The sequence below is a fragment of the Hyperolius riggenbachi genome, chromosome 5 (genome assembly GCF_040937935.1).
Source record: "Hyperolius riggenbachi isolate aHypRig1 chromosome 5, aHypRig1.pri, whole genome shotgun sequence".
In the NCBI taxonomy this organism is placed as follows: domain Eukaryota; kingdom Metazoa; phylum Chordata; class Amphibia; order Anura; family Hyperoliidae; genus Hyperolius; species Hyperolius riggenbachi.
In genome coordinates, this window is record NC_090650.1 from 69306827 (window position 1) to 69325798 (window position 18972).

General features: G+C 43.9%; 2 protein-coding genes across 4 annotated transcripts in view; both read left to right on the forward strand.

Annotated features, from left to right (window-relative positions):
• The window catches only part of NCAPG2 (non-SMC condensin II complex subunit G2), a 100116-nt gene that overhangs the window by 33673 nt on the left and 47471 nt on the right, over positions 1–18972 (forward strand). For both annotated transcript variants that reach the window (XM_068235849.1, XM_068235850.1), the window contains exons 12-15: positions 7651–7830; positions 11044–11196; positions 17103–17325; positions 17401–17525. In XM_068235849.1, the coding sequence (XP_068091950.1) occupies positions 7651–7830; positions 11044–11196; positions 17103–17325; positions 17401–17525 (681 nt within the window). The remainder of the gene's footprint in view (positions 1–7650; positions 7831–11043; positions 11197–17102; positions 17326–17400; positions 17526–18972) is intronic.
• Positions 916–6862, forward strand: LOC137518250 (uncharacterized). Of its 2 annotated transcripts, none has more exons than XM_068235848.1 (2): positions 916–1402; positions 2287–4813. In XM_068235848.1, exons 1-2 carry the CDS (start codon positions 1376–1378, stop codon positions 3640–3642), a joined length of 1383 nt encoding a protein of 460 aa, XP_068091949.1. In that variant the 5' UTR covers positions 916–1375; the 3' UTR covers positions 3643–4813. The 2 variants fall into 2 exon arrangements, with proteins under 2 accessions (XP_068091949.1, XP_068091948.1); XM_068235847.1 differs by having other exon boundaries at positions 917–1402; positions 2287–6862.

The following is an 18972-nucleotide window of genomic DNA, read 5'->3' on the forward strand; positions in this document are numbered from 1 at the left end:
TCCCCGCCTCTCCCACATGTGAGTGACATGTGGGTGACAGACGTGGGCGGGGTGGACGGCGGGAGGCGGCGGGGACTTAGCGTCCTGCAAGTGTATGCGGCGAGTGACGTCGGGTGCGACATTGTAACTGATTAGCCAATTTCCGAGGATATTGCGAGGGATCATTTATTTAAAGGGACAGGTAAGTATTAATGGTTAATTAAGAATATTAAAGGACTTTTTTCGTGGTTATGTTTTTTGTTCAATTGTTCAACTTTTTCTAAGTGTTTGTGTGTTTATTTACTTTTAACACTTAAAGGAAATGGGTAAGGGGTACAAGTACCTCTATACTCATTTCTCCTGGGAGGGGGGGGTGGGCATCTGGGGAACCCCTTTTTAAAGGGGACTCCCAGATGCCACCATGACCCCCCGCCCCCCCAGGAAATCGCGGCCTCCACCTCCACCGCCCATCGGAGGTGGAGAAGAGCACCTTGTCCTTGGATTGGACAAGGGCTCGGAGGGGGAGGGGAAAGCTTGGCTGCCCCTCCCCTTCCGAGACCCCCCAATCCATGGACCATGCGGGCTGGTATGGTCAGGGTGCGGAGCCCCACGCGGCCGGTGCTCCGCATTCTGGCTATCCCAGCCTGCATGGGGGACAAGGGGTTAAAGAGGTCTGGGAGGGGGGACCCCACGTCGTTTTTTTTTTATATTTCCCACACTCAGAACGAAGTAAGTAAAACTCTTCCCACTTGGGGGAATCTATGAAAATAATACACTATTGTTACCTGTGCAAAAAAAACGGACATTTTCCGCATTTGAAAGACATTTTTCCCCTTGAAACTTAAAAATCGATTTTCTCAAAAACTATACGGTCTTTTTCGTCCAACCCTCCAGGACAGTGACATTGAGATTTGGGCTCCGCCCCCCAGAAACAGGAAACACCCAGCGTGAGCTCTATAAATCTGTTCCCAGGTATCCACACCTCAGTTGTGTGTTTCCTTCCCTGGGAACATGAGCTCTGTAAAGGGAGCTAGCTGGTCAGCAGCCTGGGAGTGCTGAGGCTGGTAATAGTTCCCTGAGGGAGCCTGCTTCACTACCCTGGAGGGTTGGAATATTGTTGCAGCAGAAAGCTCCTTACCTGCTTAAACAGGTTTTTCCCCTCTAGCAGCCACCTGAGCGGCTGTGCGTGCTAGAGGGAGGACAACGCGGAGCAGCCCTGACGGAGGTCCTGGACGCAGCGGTGGGGGAATATCGGCTCTGCACGGAGGAAGGATGGCTTTGCCCCCAGTCTAGCGGTACTTCCGCCGACGAGTGACTTCACTTCCGCATTTTGCGCGGCTGCAAAACAGCGTTGTGTGCGTTCCTTGTGGCACTTAGCGTTTGGCCTTTGCCGAGGATGGACGCACGAAAACTTCAGGATCAGGTAAGCCGGCGGAGATCTTGTGGGGAGCCGCGTTTGATCACGGTCTGACTGGTCGCCGCACTGGTCTGAGGTTTGATTATGCTGCTCAGATGTATTTAGTCAGCATATGAATGACAGTGGCTAGATCAAGGATATTTGCTGAAGCTGTCTTTTTGTGGTGGCACATTGTTGTTTAAAACCAGTTAAACATGGATAACTGCACTGATCTTAAGTTTAATTAATAGATCAGAAAAAGCATGTTAGACTACTTGGTGATTTGATTACTTAAATGGAGCAAGATGTTTGTTACCAGTTTAAGTATTGTAAAAGTCCTGATAGTTCAGAAAAGCATTTGTTCACATGTGACTGATTGGTTTTTGTGCAGCTCAATGTGTTTTGCATAAGTAATTGTTGCATAGCTACCTGAATGAATGTTAACTACATGGTGCATTCATTGTGGGGAGTGAGCTGTTACTGGGTCAGCTGCATATAATGTTGGATGTTTTCCTTCTAAGTTTGCAGGAGGGATTTATTGGTGCAGTATCACCAAATATATTAAGTTTAAAAAAAAAAAAAAAAAAAAAAAAAAAAAAAAAAAATTTTTTTTTTTTTTTTCTTCCTCTCTCTCTCCTGCAATACATTTTAGCAGCTGTATGCATCTACATTCTGTCTAGATAGCTACACTTGAATTGATATGCATCCTAAATTATCTGTCGGATTGCTGTACTTAAGCTTATTTTACAGATAATGATATTCATTTTTTTGGTAAACAGCTCACTATATACACAGAGTATATATGAATAAACATCACATCTGTTCAGGAGAGGATTTATGTGATTAATTACAGGCTTTAATGAATTATAGTAATTAATCTCATGGTATTATTCTCTTCATATGTTTTTCAGGAGACTTCGGACTTATCCGATAGCTCTAACAGGTCCAGGAGTTGCCTTGTCTGTAAGGTTGTTTTGCCAACTAGCTGGACAAAAGCATCTTGCCAAGGATGTATTACAAAGTTAATTAATGAAGAGAATACTGCCTCCTGCAAAGAGTTTATGACTACCATGAGGCATGAAATGGTAGAAACATTTAGAGCATTCAGGGAAAATCTGCCTACAGGGTCAGCTCCTGTGGTACCTCCTGTGGCAGTTATTCCCAAGGAGAATCCTAAGCCAAGAAAAGCCCTTGTAAAAACTACAAGACGTTTAATTTCTTCAGATGAAGAAGAAGAAGAGGAAATACAGGATGTTCTTCCTGGAGGACAGGTTAACAGGGATTTATCACAGGATGATATGTCAGATCAAAGTGATACGGATGAGAAACTTATGTTTTCAAGATTCAGATTTCCGGTGGAAGAGACTGATGAATTAGTGCGGGCTATTCACACTACCTTGAATATTAATCAGACCACTCCCGCTCCTGTGTCCATACATGATAAATTATATTCTGGTATGGATCCCACACCACATTTAAATTTTCCTGTACATCCCTCAACAAAAAACCTAATTAATACGCAATGGAAATACCCAGAGAAAAAACTTTTTATTTCCAGAGGGTTTAGAAAGCGATTCCCCTTTTCAGAAGAAGATGCAAAACTATGGGAAGGTTGTCCCAAGTTAGACGCAGCGTTCAGTCTAATGAATAGGGAGAATGAACTTGCTTTTGAGGATTTGGGTTTCCTTAAAGACCCAGCAGACAAGAAAATTGATTTGTCACTTAAAAAAGCTTATACAGCAGCAGTAACTAACTTTAAGCCTGCTGCAGCCACCACCTGTGTCTCTAGGACCACTTTATTATGGATAGAGAGGGTGGAAGAATTAGTTAAAACTGATGCTCCTAAAAAGGACATTTTAGAAGCTCTGAGTGTTGTTAAGAAATCTAATAATTATGTTACTGATGCTTCAACAGAGTCACTAAGAGTTACAGCAAAGACAACAGCACTAGTTAATAATGCCCGCAGAAATCTGTGGCTCAAGACATGGGACGGTAGCCAATCGTCCAAGTCTAAGGCATGTAATCTACCCTTTACGGGGGATCTGTTATTTGGCCCTCAGCTCCAAGAAGTCTTGGAGAAGACGGCAAGCAGGAAATTATCATTTCCGAAGAAAAAGAAATTCAAGCCGAATAGGCCCTTTTTTCGCCGCAATAACCAGGCGAGAGATAAAGGGGTCCAAAAAAGAAGGACTTGGCCAATTAATAAGGAAGGGCCTAGGAGGACTCCGCTGCATAAGCCAGCAGAGCCCCAAAGCAAGCACCAGTGACGCCAGGCTGAAAGTAGGGGGCAGGTTATCTCGCTTTTATCCAGAGTGGAGAAAGATAACCTCGAATCAATTCATTTTAGACCTAATAAAAGACGGGTACAAGATAAGATTCATAAAAAAGCCCCCGGTGAGATTTGTAAAGACTTTAATGCCGAAAGACAGAGCAGCCAGGATGGCATTACAGGAATTACTAAGAGACATGATGGACAGAAATGTCATAAAAGAGGTACCACCTCAGGAAAGAAACCGAGGGTTCTATTCTCGAATTTTTCTGATCAAAAAGCCAACCGGAAAATTCAGAATGATTCTGAACTTAAAACCACTAAACCCCTTTATTGTATACGAAAAGTTCAGAATGGAAACTGTGTATACGATGAGGAACTTACTGAATGCAGACGTGTTTATGGTGAACATAGATCTGACAGACGCTTATTGGCACATCCCAATCAGAAGGGAGTCTCAAAAGTACCTAAGATTCAGTGTACAAGGAGACGGTGGAGTGCTGCATTATCAATTCTCGTGCCTTCCTTTCGGAATATCTTCAGCACCAAGAGTGTTTACGAAAGTAATGGCAGAGGTGGTAGGAAATCTTCATCTCCAGAACATTATAATAATCCCTTATCTGGACGACCTATTAGTTCTAGCAGACAATGCGGTACTGCTTCAAAGAGATCTGAAGAGGGTGTTAGGTCAGTTAGAAACCCTGGGTTGGTTAGTAAATTACCAAAAGTCACATCTGGATCCATCCCAGGTGATCAAATTTTTGGGGTTCATAATAAATTCACCCCTTCAAAGACTGTTCTTGCCAGAGGACAAGGTGACAAAAGTGCAGTCGACAATAGTCAGCCTTCTAGAGGCAGACACCATCTCAGTACGGCAGTGCATGAGTATAGTGGGTCTTCTAACCTCAACAGCACCAGCAGTAGATTGGGCAATGGCTCACGTAAGAGTTCTCCAGAACTGGCTACTGGAAAACTGGAACAGAAATCAGGGCGATTTAGAAAGCGTGTTATCAATACCAACCTGGGTAAAGGAATCACTGCCTTGGTGGATGGATATAAAAAATCTTCAGTTAGGAAGACTATGGCGGTCTCCTCCAACAAAGATTATAACAACAGACGCAAGTTTGATGGGTTGGGGAGCCCATGTGGACGGACTATACCTGCAAGGGTCATGGACAGACCCAGTAAGGGGAGAGTCATCCAACTTCAGAGAAATGAAGGCAGTTCATATGGCCCTATTACAAGCATCAGAGTGTCTAAAGGGGCATCATCTTCAGGTTCGTTCAGACAACATAACAGTAGTAGCCTATCTGAACAAACAAGGAGGGACAAGGTCCAGAAAACTCCTAGAAGTGTCACTGAAGATCTTAGATTGGGCAGAGCTGAATCTGCTATCATTAACAGCAGTCCATCTGAAAGGGACATTAAATCGAATGGCCGACCTTCTAAGCAGACAAAGACTGTCAAATTCCGAGCTGAGGCTCAACCCGGAAGTATTCAGAATGATAACGGCCAGATGGGGGTGGCCCGAAATAGACCTTTTTGCCAATCAGACGAACTCTCAGTGCAGAAGGTTTTTCTCTCTAGATCCGAAGGGAGCATGTGCAATAGATGCGTTGGCCCAAGATTGGATCTTCAGCAAAGCATATGCCTTTCCACCAATCCCCTTGATTCCTCTTGTATTACAGAAGTTGAAACTGTCCAGAATGACTCTGATATTAATAGCACCAGATTGGCCAAAACGATCATGGTACCCGTTGTTACTAAAAATGCTGAAAAAAGATCCTTTACTCCTCCCTCAGGAGGAATTACTTTTAGATCAAGAGGAACACAGATGGGTACATGTTCCAAATCTGCATCTAAAAGCGTGGTTTCTGAAAGGGATGTTCTGAAGTCCAAGGGCCTGTCAGACAGAGTGATCAAGACGGTTCTGAATAGCAGAAAGAAAGTAACCAGATCGATCTATTCTAAGTATTGGAAGACTTTTTTAGACTGGAAAAAGAGAAATAAAGTTAAAGACAATAAATTACCGACAATTCTTGAGTTCCTGCAAGATGGAATTGAGAGGGGTTTGGCCTTAAGTACAATTAAGGTACAAGTAGCAGCAATTTCTGTTTTCGTTGATAAGAAATTAGCCTTAGATCCCCTGGTGATCAGATTTATGAAATCGGTAGAAAGATCAAGGCCAATAGTTAAGAAATCATGTCCTAGGTGGGACCTATCTTTAGTTCTCAATGTACTTATGGAAGAGCCATTCGAACCTCTAGAAGAAATTTCGTTAAGGAATCTTACAATTAAAACCATATTCTTAGTAGCGATTACCTCTGCAAAAAGAGTAAGCGAATTAGAGGCACTAAGCAGTGATGAACAATTCTGTTCTATATTTGAAGACCGAGTGATATTGAAGACGGTAACTGATTTTTTACCAAAAGTATCATCAGTGTCTAATAGGGGGCAAGAGATAATATTGCCTACCTTCTGCAATAAAGCAGTTCATCCAAAAGAGAAGCAGTGGCACAAGCTGGATGTAAGGAGGTGCTTACTAATATACTTAAAAAGAGTGAAGCAACTCAGGAAAACAGACAGGTTATTTGTTAATTTCACTGGAAATAAAGTGGGAGAAAAAATGACCAAAGCTTCGATAGCAAGATGGCTCAAGGTTTGTATTGAGGAAGCTTACAAATTGAGGCAGTTGGAGTCACCTAAAGAGATCACAGCACACTCTACTAGAGCTATGGCAACCTCCTGGGCCTATAGAGCTGGGGCATCGGCATCAGAGATCTGCCGGGCAGCAACATGGAGGAGTGTCAACACGTTCGTCAGACATTACCGTCTAGATCTGATGACAGCAGGAGAACAGTCCTTCGGGAGGAAAGTTCTACAGGCTGTGGTCCCGCCCTAAGGTGGGTGATTCCTTGTTTATCATCTCAATGTCACTGTCCTGGAGGGTTGGACGAAAAAACCAGGATTACGACCTGGTAATTCTATTTTTGACAACCCTCCAGGACAGTCCTTAGTTCCCACCCGTTAAGCATCATGTATTTTGATGTGGGTAAGAAGTATTAGGGTATCCAGTATGACTAGGTTCAGGTCTTGTGCACAACTGAGGTGTGGATACCTGGGAACAGATTTATAGAGCTCACGCTGGGTGTTTCCTGTTTCTGGGGGGCGGAGCCCAAATCTCAATGTCACTGTCCTGGAGGGTTGTCAAAAATAGAATTACCAGGTCGTAATCCTGGTTTTTTGAAAAAAAAATTTTCCTCTTATTCCCACTGATCCCCTTAATATACCCTGTGAATTTGGTGTTCCTAAACTTTAAGCAGGCTTTGCTATTAACCGTTAAAGTCGGTGGGTTTTTAAATGTATACATTTTTCCTTTGAAACTTTAACATCGATTTTCTGAAAAACTATAAGCTCTTTTTGAAAAAAAAAATGTTCCTCTTATTCCTTCTGATCTCCTTAATATACTCTCCAAATTTGAGGCTCTTAGCATTTAAGGGGGCTTTGCTATTAACCCTTAAAGTCGGCGGCTTTTTTATACAGGAGCGTTATGGTTTAATGCGAAATTACAGTATGAACGAAACGCGAAATTACGCGTTGAAAATTACGCTTACGGTATTTTCAATTACGATTTCAATGGCAATTACACTACCGTAATTTCGCATGGTAATCGCAAATTTCGCATGCGTAATTATAGTAGTGCGAAATTACGAAAACTTCGGCTCAACTCTATGTGCACAGTAGACCCTGACTGGCATCGACTGAGCTTGTTATCGGGGCTCACCGCGGCTGAATGGCAAACCGCGGGAGGACAGCGTGGGACTTAGACGTGTTTATGTGGCGGGAAGAAGCCCTGGGTAAGGCCCCTGGGTAAGTAAAGCTTTACTTTAGTTGATCTCTGAGTCTCTTTAACCTTGAGATGAGTTATAAGCCAAGTACATTGTACGTCATTTTGTCCTTTGTCTACTGAAGATGTAACATACTTTTTCTGTACTGTAAAATCTAGGATCTGTTGGAAGATTCCCACCCTGTTGTGCGTTCTACCGCAATTCTCGGTGTCTCTAAAATCGCTGCAAAGTACTGGGAGATGATCCCACCAACTATACTGACCGATCTCCTGAAGAAGATCCTTGGGGAACTTGTTGCTGATATCAGTTCTGCTGATGTGCGCGGTTCAGTTTTTAAGGTACAATTTCTTTCTTTGTTACAAAAATCTCGAAAGCGTGAAATAAAAGGAGTTGAGACGGTACCATTGCTGATTTTTTTTTTCCCCTAAAATGTCTGTCGATGAAGCGAATGAAATAATTTTAGCGACTTTCGGCTCCCCCAATTCCCGCTTTGTAAACCTATTTACTATCAAATCCCTAATTTGATGGTGGAGCATAGTTATTTAGTTAAAATGCCACTTAAAGTGTACTCGAGGCGACATATGACATGATGATTAACAGTGCAAATCATATTAATTAGGAGAGCTAACCTTTAGGCATGCAAGTGACAGCTTCTCTCTTGTCAGACCCTTGGCGGACTATAGCAGAACCCTCACTGATTTTGGAATTGCAGCCTTAAAACGTTTTTCTGCAGAGAACAACTTCTGAGAGCAGAGGATAGATTAAAAAAAAAAAAGTCAACAGTTCATGTACCTCAACTCCAGGACACTTAAAGGGAATGTCCAAGGATTACCAAAAAAAAAAAATTCGACTTACCCGGGGCTTCCAGCAGCGCATGGCAGCCGTCCTGTGCCCTCGCCGCAGCTCCGGTGTCCCAGGATCCCGTTGGAGATGCTGATCTCGCCAGGTTAGCATCTACTGCGCCTGTGTGAGTCCCTCTGGTGACTGCGCTCACGTGGTCTGGAGCATCCTGCTCAGGCGCAGAAGTACTATGTCAGCAAGAAGGAAGGGAAAGAGTCGGCACTACAGTGGACATCTGCGTGGGAGAGAGTGGCAGGACCCACTGCCTCCAGACCCTCTGGCACAGCCAGCGTGCTCTGACGTCAGGTAAACAGTAGATTGGTGATGGGAGGAAGGATGAGGGGAGTAGGCACTGCTGTCTTTAATCCAAAGTGTATCAATACATAATCATACAATCATACAAGTGAAAATGCAGTAGAACATACCATTCATGTGGAGGCAGTGTGCTGGTGGTGGGTGCTGGGCACAGATGAGCCTTACGGCCGTTTCACGCTAGAAATGCGCTTCTACAGAGGCTGTACTAAGGCAGAAGTACTATGCCTGCACAGAATGCTCTAGACCACGTTAGCGTGGTTACCAGCCGGGCTCACGCAGGCGCAGTAAATGCCGACCTAGCGAGGTCAGAATCTCCAACAGAGGGGATCCTGGGACACCGGAGCTGCGGTGAGGGCACAGGACGGCTGCCAGAAGCCGGAGGAAGCCCCGGGGAAGAAGATTTTTTTTAACTCCTCGGACATTTCCTTTAAGACTGCCATTGAGCAGACAATAAAACATTAAATCAACTTTTTAAATGTTTGCATATAAAATAAAACTATGGGATATCTTAAAGGGACACTTAAAGAGACACTAAAGCGAAAAAAAAAATTATGATATTATGATTTGTATGTGTAGCACAGCTAAGAAATAAAACATTAAGATCAGATACATCAGTGTAATTGTTTCCAGTACAGGAAGAGTTGAGAAACTCCAGTTGTTATCTCTATGCAAACAAGCCATTAAGCTCTCTGACTAAGTTAGTCATGGAGAGGGCTGTTATCTGACTTTTATTATCTCAACTGTTCCTGGACTATTTACTTTTCCTCTGCTAGAGGAGAGGTCATTACTTCACAGACTGCTCTGAAAGACTCATTTTGAATGCTGAGTGTTGTGTAATCTGCACATATTATAGAATGATGCAATGTTAGAAAAAACACTATATACCTGAAAATAAAAGTATGAGAATATTTTCTTTGCTGCTAATCTTCTAGTAATTATTCATAGTACACAACCAATTCACTATATCACATTTTTTTTTTCGCTTCAGTGTCTCTTTAAGTCAATCAAAAAAAATGAGTTTTACTCACCTAGGGCTTCCAATAGCCCCCTGCAGCTGTCCGGTGCCCTCGCCGTCTCTCTCTCCGATCCTCCTGGCCCCGCTGGCAGCCACTTCCTGTTTCGGTGACAGGAGCTGACAGGCTGGGGATGCGAGTGATTCTTCGCGTTCCCAGACACATTAGCACCCTCTATGCTGCTATATGGTATATGTTATATGCTATAGCAGCATAGATGGCGCTATTGTGGCCAGTAACGCGAAGAATCACTCGCGTCCTCAGCCTGTCAGCTCCTGTCACCGAAACAGGAAGTGGCTGCCGGCGGGGCCAGGAGGATCGGAGGGAGACGGCGAGGGCACCGGACAGCTGCAGGGGGCTATTGGAAGCCCCAGGTGAGTAAAACTCATTATTTTTTTTTTTTTTACTTAAGTGTCCCTTTAAAAAATATTCAGGAGTAGGTGGATGAATACAATTGTTTATCTCATCCATTTATTTTCACTTCTTTTACTGGTTGGGGGGAGGGGGGTCCAGGTGCTTCCTGAGCCATTTCCGCATGTTGATGTCACTTGCTAGTCTGAAATACATACTTCTGGGACAGAATTATTTTTCTCTTAGATGTCCATGTTAACATTTAAAAATTCAGAACGTCTGAAGGACAGTTTTTGAGTTTCATTTAGGCCAGATCTAAGGAGGCCTGTTTATCTCTTTAAAAGTTTTCCCTTTACTAGTCCCTGGGGAAAGTCATGCAGTAGTTCAGTGAAACGCTATGCATTTGTTTTGGGCAAGTTTTTGGTCTTTTAAAATGTCTGTTTTCTTTGTAAAGTGCTATTGTATCGCCCTGCTGACAAAAGTGAGCATCTCACATAACTTCTGACGTTCAGGATCTTGTTCTTTGGGATTACAAAATTGTGACTAACACATTGTATGTGGCTGTTAGAGAATTATTTGAAGAGAATATGTACTCTAAAATTCTTACAATAAAAAGCATACCATTCTATTCATTATGTTCTCCTGGGCCCCTCTGTGCTGTTTCTGCCACTCCCTCCTGCAATCCTGACTTGTAATTGCCAGTTTTAGGCAGTGTTAACAAACAAGACATGGCTGCTAACCAGCTTGTGATAGGCTCAGAGAAGCTCAGTCTGTGACTCATACAGAGCCTTCAGGGGACGTGGAGAGGGTGTGTATAGCTTCTCCCTATCACAAGCAGAGCAGCGCATTCTTGCTTGAGCCTACAAAGCTGACAAAGGAAAGAAGATTAGATTAGATAACGGAGATATTACAGGGACTGTGCAACTAGGCGTAAGACAGACCACATTAGGACAGGTATAGGAACTTACAGGATAGAAGAAATAAGGCTGAAAATTTTGTTACAGAGTCTCTTTAACGCGCTTTCTTATTTAGAGTCTGAAAATACTTCTGGACAACAAATTCAGCCACCCGTTGTTGGAACAAATGCTGCCATCGCTGAGGAACAGCCTCCATGACAATTCCGAGAAGGTGCGAGTGGCCTTTGTGGACATGCTTCTGAAGATCAAAGCGGTCCGCGTTATAAAGGTATGGCATCGTCCTAAGCAGACAGGTCCATTTCTGTCTGTGATTATTGTCACACCATGCTACATAGTGATACTTTTGGAGAAAAGCATAACTGCCTTTCTGTTACAGGAAAGACTGCAGAGGAACTCCAGTGAAAATAATGTAATAAAAAAGTGCTTAATTTTTACCATAATTATGTATAAATAATTTAGTCAGTGTTTGCCCATTGTAACATTTTTCCTCTCCCTGATTTACATTCTGACATTTATCACATGGCGACATTTTTTCTGCTGGCAGGTGATGCCAGTGGAAGGAGATGCTGCTTGCTTTTTTGGCCGTTTCGAAACAGCTGTTATTTCACACAATGCAACAAGGATCCCACAGTGTGATGTCAGCACCATGGTCCTGACATCACACTGTGGGAGGGGTTTCACCATAATATCAGCCATACTGATGATCTGTTTGAGAAAAGGAAAAGATTTCTCATGGGAAAGGAGGTATCAGCTACTGATTGGGAAGAAGTTCAATTCTTGGTTACCATTTTGTGTCATCAGTCCTGGCTTTTGAGTCTTGAGCTGGAGTATTTAAAGCAAACCTGTGAGGCTATAAAATGAAAACGGTAAATACTTCTCTTGGGAGAGAGAGAAGCCCCTGCCCCCTCGTGAGTTTTACCGAGTCTCCCTCCATGTAGTTGTTCCAGCTGTGAGATCCCTGAAGGGCGGCCGCGCTGCACCTGCGCAGTTGTATGGACCCACTCGGGCTTTAGCAGAAAAAGTATAAAGTTTAGGCTGTAGCGCTGTGTTAGTCACAAAGGTAGATCTCTTCACTGTCTCCCATAGAGGTCCACACTCCCCTTCAGCATAGTGCAATTCCACCTGCATTAGCACTCATGTGCACAGGACAAAAGAAAGGGGAGGGATCCTCTGTGTGCTATCCACAATTCTTCAATGAAAGCAATAGGCAAAACAAGGTAAAAAGTACAGGGTCACACACATAAAGAGGGTCCTAATCCAGCTAGGAGACCCCCTTTGGCTGTGCTGCCTTCCCACTTTAGTGGTACTCTGAACCCACCAAGTACTGTGATCACAATGCCTGCTCTCGTCCTGACTAGTTTCAGCTATTGCCGTCCTCAGGGGATACCTTCAGCATATTGCAACTCCACCTGCATTAGCACTCACGTGCACAAGACAAAAGAAAGGGGAGGGATTTAGCAGAAACTGCCAAGCCCAATCAGGTCTGTGCTACTGTGCATGAGCAAGCAATGAACAAGAGCTTGTTGACAGTTTTGTGAAGGGGACAGTGCTGGAACAGACCAGTACAGCTACACTACAAAGAGAGAGGATTGTAGAGGCTGCAATCTGCATTCTTTAATAAATAATACCAGTTGCCTGACTTCTGTTCTAATGCTCTGCCTCTCATACTTCAAGTCACTGGTCCAGGCGGAGCATGCAGGTCAGATGCTTTGACTCTGATCTGACTCCTGGAAGGATGGGTTACATACTACAAGTGTGTGACTCAAAGACAACTTAAGGAGGAACTTTAACCGAGGATTGAACTTCATCCAAATCAAAGATAGCTTTATTGGCATGACCAAAATTCATACAGGTATTGCCAAAGAAAGGGGAACATGGAAGAGGGTGGGGTAGGGGAACAATGGCCAAGCTAAGCAGTCTGTGGACACTTTTAGGTATCCAGTTCCGTTATGCTCCTCTGTCTGTGGCATGCTGTGACATAGTGTGCAGCGATTGTCACTGTAGATTCCTCTTCTCTCAGTAAGATGTTTTTCTCTCATCTTCTAATGTGAGAAAGTCTGGGAATTGTTTCCATCAATTTCTTAAAGTGTCCCTGGTTGCAGTATATTTGGGGCAGTGCAGCAGGAAGTGGTTTTCATCCTAAGGGGTTTTCTGCTCACAGCGTTGGCACAGTCTCTCCTCCCTGGGTTTGTACATCTGTCTGTGTCCCCCAGACTCTATTTCGAGGTTGTGAGCACTCAGTCTGTAGACACTCAGGATTTTCCTCTCTTGAGAGTTTTGGAGCTTTTCCAGGTATGGGGCCATTCAGTGTTCTCCCCAGGACTTATTAAGTGGGCGGGCCGCCCGGCTGTTTTGAGCCACCGCCCGCCTGTTTTGAAACCCCACCACCGCCTTTTTTCTGAGTATTTACACTTTCTCTGAGCGGCGATCCTCAAGAAAATGGCCGCCGCAAAGCCATGAGCAGGGGACACTTTTCAAGCTCACAGTGTACTGGGCGGGAGGAGTCAGCGTCTTCCACAAATTAATGCGCGTCTGCACCACCCACCGGCCAATAGGAGACCTCGCCGACCCGACCCGCACTTCAGTCACGTGGTGTGGTGTCACCAAGGAGGGTCCTAGCGCTGCTATATGGCGAACCTGAGCGATGGAGGAGCGTGTTCACAATGTGGTTGACTCCAGCCTTGCTCTCCTTGTCGTAGTTCTGGCGGTAAGTCATGATGCTGGTGGGATTCGGTGTTGTCTCGGTTAATAACCAGTGAGGATCGGTCCGGCGCACAGAAGCCTCTATTCCGTTCAAACAAGAACCGAGGTATCTGCCAGACGTGTATTTACAGGAGTGCAGTATATCTCACCCAGCCACGCTCTCTGTTTAGATAGCATGAGGTTCTGTTCAGCCAAGCACGCAGCCTGTTTGCAGCATAGCTGTATTCTGCAGTCTGCCTAACGGGTCACTCATCCTCTGTAGTGGCTGCGACGTCATCTGTCTCTTCCCCGTCCCGCGCCCATGGCTCTGCTCATGTTGCACGTGGAGGTCTGGTGTCATTAATCTTTTGGTAAGACACTCTTCTCTGTACTCCCCCCCCCACACCCCCCCCCCCCCACACACACACCCCCCTCCTCTTTAAAGCACACATTCCATTGCGTTTCTGCTTCTCATTTCACTGTGCCTGATGCAGGTAACGGCACACCGTTCTCACTTTGTTTATACAATGCTTTCTGCATTCCTCACTCTGGCTGGTATTGCTTTATTTGTACATAGCACTTTCTCCACTGTTCAGCCGTTTGGCTGCTCAGTGATTTATATTTGTTTTTTTTATCTTGTATGACTGTATTTTACTGTTGCACTGTTTTATCATTTACTATATTATTTTCATTAACTGCTGCACTGCCACTTTATGCTGTATGGGCAGATTGACCAAGATACAGATCCCTCTCTGATCAGAGAGAGATCTATTGGCTGCCCATACACTGCAGACTGATTACTGAACAACTTTATGACACTGCTTCATCCTCTCCATTGCTGTCCCATCCAAATGTTAATCTGCTCCCCTGCAGCTGCTCCTGGTTCCGAATTCATGTTGCACATGGCTGGTGTATGTGTGATGTTACACGCCTTTTCCTTCACGCACCTGATCGACAACATTGGTCTGAAATTTTACAGCTTGCTCGATTGTGATATTGGTTTTGGCTCAGAATCTGTTGATTCATTGATTGGGCAGGCTTGTTGTGACACCAGTTTTAATTTAATTACATAAAATTATCCAAATCACTAGATGGATGGACACCTTAAGAACGCCTCTATTATTTGCTAAATGACTTCCTGCTTGAAGCTTTACTATTCTTAGAAAAGCATGGCGTATTATATCAATAAACTAGCCATCTGGTCTTCAACCAGTGCAGGTGGGGGAACAACATGCAGAATCTGAGACTAATCATAGTGCTGCATTTATACTTACCTGAGGATTCTTCCAGCCACCTGTGGTCCGTGGGCTCCAACGCCATCCTTCCGGGCCGCTCTGGTCCTCCGCTGGCTGGCCTAGTCTCTTCCTTCCGTGGCCCAGTTGTGCTGTAATGCCTATATAAGGACAGTGAGCGCACGGTCCACAGGGGGCTAGAGGAAACCCCAGGTAAGTATAAATACAGCACTTTGATTAGTCTCAGGTATACTTTAAAGAATGCATTAACCACACACACCTCCAACTAGTAAATTAGCGTTACTGGCTGCCAATTGATCCCCAGCACCAGCCAGATCTCTGTGACATAAATCGCACTAGCCAGTGGCTTACAGAATATGGCTGTTTAATTTTTGTATATAGAGACACTTGGCTACTAATTTTATCTTGAGGCACCTAGCTATTTAATAAAAAATTGGCTATTTTATCTTGATGCAAAGGAATACTTGATTCTTTTACCTGGATTCATGTGACTACTTGATTCTTGAATCTGGAGGCATGTGATTAATCAGCTATTGGGCAATGAATTTTGTTTTTTAATATATAATCGATGATTCAAAATTTTTATTCTGCATGAAGGCTAGTTTCCATTAGGGGTTATTTGCAGCATTACCCTGCATGTAAATGAATTTGCCTCGCCGTGGACCCACCCCACAGTGGTTGGCATGCACACCACTGGCTGGCAGAGGAGGATGGAGAAATCCGGGCAATCAGCAGGGATGAGTACCGAGGTGGATGGATCACGCCCATTATCCGCCCCATGTCATAACCACGCCCATTTTACTCCACCCGGCTACTTTTTCATGCCACCCGGCTGGAGAAAAATTCTGGGGAGAACACTGGGGCCATTTTATATTCTCTCCAATCTTTCCCACAAGAAATCTTTAACTTTTCTGGACTAGATCATCAGGAGGTCAGTGTGGTTGATGTTGTGGTGAAACCACTCTCACAGTGTGATGTCATGACCAAGGTCTTGAGAGTTTGCTGCCTGTGAACCTCATTGCATCGTGGGAAATAACATATTTTTTCCAGTTGCCAAAAAAGAAATATCTACCTCTCTGCATAGAACTTTCAGTAACGAACATTCCGCACAGATCACCTGGCAGAACTAAAGATGTCACCACCAGTGATCAAATTCAGAATGTAAATCTGGCCGAGGAAAACACTGACTGAATAATCTATAAATTATTGTAAACAAAAGGCAATTTTAAGCATGTTATTTTCGCTACAGTTCCTCTTTGAGCATGACAGCCAGGCAACTGGCATTGTTTATAAGGGAGTGAAGGTGTTGTTTCCATTAGAAAAACATAATTTGATAAGAAAAGCAGTATGAAACGGCTAAAGACAGCCCTTTTCATGAAGATGTGGTTGCCCCCAATCTGAGGGTGTTCGGATAATTTATGTTATGTCTTTGTATGGTAATGTAGGATTTAAAGTGTACCAGAGCTGAAAAATAATAAAAGATCTATACATACCTTGGGCTTCCTCCTGCCCCATCTGCACAGATCACTCTCACGCCCCCGTCCTCCGCTGCACAAGAGGAAGTGCGCCATCTACGTATCTGGCGGCGCTGGAGAGTTACGTAGAGGGCGCACTTCTCGGACAGACTGGCTGCGACTGTAGGAAGATACGGGACCCGGTACCGGAGCTGCAGGCAGCGGAGGATGGTGGCATTGGGAGCGATCCATGCGGATGGGGCTGGAGGAAGCCCCAGGTATGTATAAATCTTTTATTATTTTTAAGCTCTGGTTTTCTTTAAAGCAGAATGAAACCCAGCATTTCTTCTTTGCTCTAAAAAATTATTTGCAGCATATTATATACTGCCAACATTTTTATTTTTTTTACTAGAACAGCATTCAACTAGTTAAACACAGGGCTTACAAGCTGGACACATCCGAACGGGAGATAACATTATCTTGTGTTCACTTAATTGTATCAAGTGAGGAATGTAAACACTTCTCTGACTGTGCAGACACTCCTGAACACAGACAGACACTCAGAAAGCAATCGTACATTACAAGGTGAATAAACCAGTTATGAATAAAATGCAAAGGCAGCTCTCAGAGCAAAAAAATTGTAATTTCTAAATGAATAATAATACTTATGCACAATTATGATAAGCATATGGAATATAAAAAGTAGGGAAACATGTCTTTATTGAATATTATGTCAGAGTTTTATACCGCTTTAAGTATTTTCCCCCACATCTCTTGCTCTGCAGTTCTGGAAGCTGTGCCCCATGGAACACCTGCTGGCCCGCCTGGAATGCGATTCTCGCCCAGTGTGTCGCCGTATCGTCAATCTCATATTCAATTCATTCTTCCCTGTAAATCAGCCAGAAGACGACTGGTGCGAGAGATGCGTAGCGCTCATACAGATGAACCCGGGAGCAGCTCGCAGGTTTTATCAGTATGCCTATGAACATACCGCACCCACTAACATTGGTGAGTAGACAAACTGCAGTGGTGATTTCCTATGTATAAAGTATTATGTAATGACTGATTCTATCCCACCCACAGCTAAACTGATGCTGACCATAAGGCGCTGCCTGAATTCCTGTTTACAGAAGTCTCTTCGCAGTGAAAATGAGGAGAATGAGGATGATAATGGAGAGGAGGACCGTGGAAATAAGACCAATAAAAGTGTAAGGATTGTTGTGTGCAGGTGGTACTATTAAAGTGAACCAAGCTCCATTTTTAGCACCCAGGGCATCTCAATAGCGCATTAAACAGGCATGTAAATAATGTGTCTCATTATTAAAAAATGTTTAATCTTACACTTTTTACCTTAAGGCCTCTTTCACACCAAGACGTTGCGTTTTAGGGGACGTTATGGTCACATAACGTGCCCCTAACGCAACGCATGGTGGTGTTGAAGTTGGACGTCAGATTGAGCCGCATTATGCTGCTATTGGTGCGCTTTCATTCTATCTATACTGATAGAACAGCCGCGCCAGGATAGTGATGGGAAGTCCGGAACTTTTCAAGGATTCGGATGATTCGAATCGGATCATTGAAAAGATCCGGATCTTTGAAGCGAATCATTTGAATCATTTTACTAGGGAAGCAGACTGGGGGTGAAATGACTGGCAGGACAGGACTTTCCCTGCACTGTACATTCTGTATGTTCCGGTTTCTTCCAGACAGACATCCACTGTGAACCGAATCATTCATTGTGATGATCCGAATGATTCGACTCACAAAAAAGATCCGGATCAAATGAACGATTCATTCATGATCCGGACAAAACTGAGTCCAGGTTACACCACAGTGCAGTGAATATTAATTAGCCATGTGGCTAGTCACTAAGCATGTGCAAGCAGTCTAACGCAGCTAAAGCCCAGTATAACGCACAGCATGCTGCACTTTCCCAGAACGTGCAGCATTACAATGTAACGCAACGTGGGCACTGTGAACAGCACATTGATTTTTCATTACTGTGCGGTGGGCTGCGTTACAGGCTGCTCTAACGTGCGCCTATAAAGTCCCACTGTGAAAGCAGCCTTAAAGAGACTCCGTAACAAAAATTGCATCCTGTTTTTTATCATCCTACAAGTTCAAAAAGCTATTCTAATGTGTTCTGGCTTACTGCAGCGCGTTCTACTATCACCATCTCTGTAATAAATCAATGTATCTTTCCCCTGTCAGACTTGTCGGCCTGTGTCTGGAAGGCTGCCAAGTTCTTCAGTGTTGTGGTTCTGCTATGAACTCCCCCTTCCAGGCCCCTGTATGCACACTGCCTGTGTGTTATTTAGGATTAGAGCAGCTTCTCTCTTCTCTCTTATCTTTTACAAGCTGGATAAATCGTCCTCTGAGCTGGCTGGGCTTTCACATACTGAAGAATTACAGACAAGGGCAAAGCTGTTTGCAGGAAGAAACAAGCAGCCTGAAACTTCAGTGCATGAGAACAGGGGGAAAGAAACACACAAATGATCTCTTGAGATTCAAAAGGAAGGCTGTATACAGCCTGCTTGTGTATGGATGTATTTTCTATGTGTGGACATACTGTACATCAACCTACTTCCTGTTTTGGTGGCCATTTTGTTTGTTTATAAACAAACTTTTTAAAACTGTTTTTAGCCACTTTTAATG

What these genes read in the sequence shown, in the direction of transcription:
- LOC137518250 (XM_068235847.1), top strand. Translation starts at nt 4,726, where the DNA reads ATGGCGGTCTCCTCCAACAAAGATTATAACAACAGACGCAAGTTTGAT.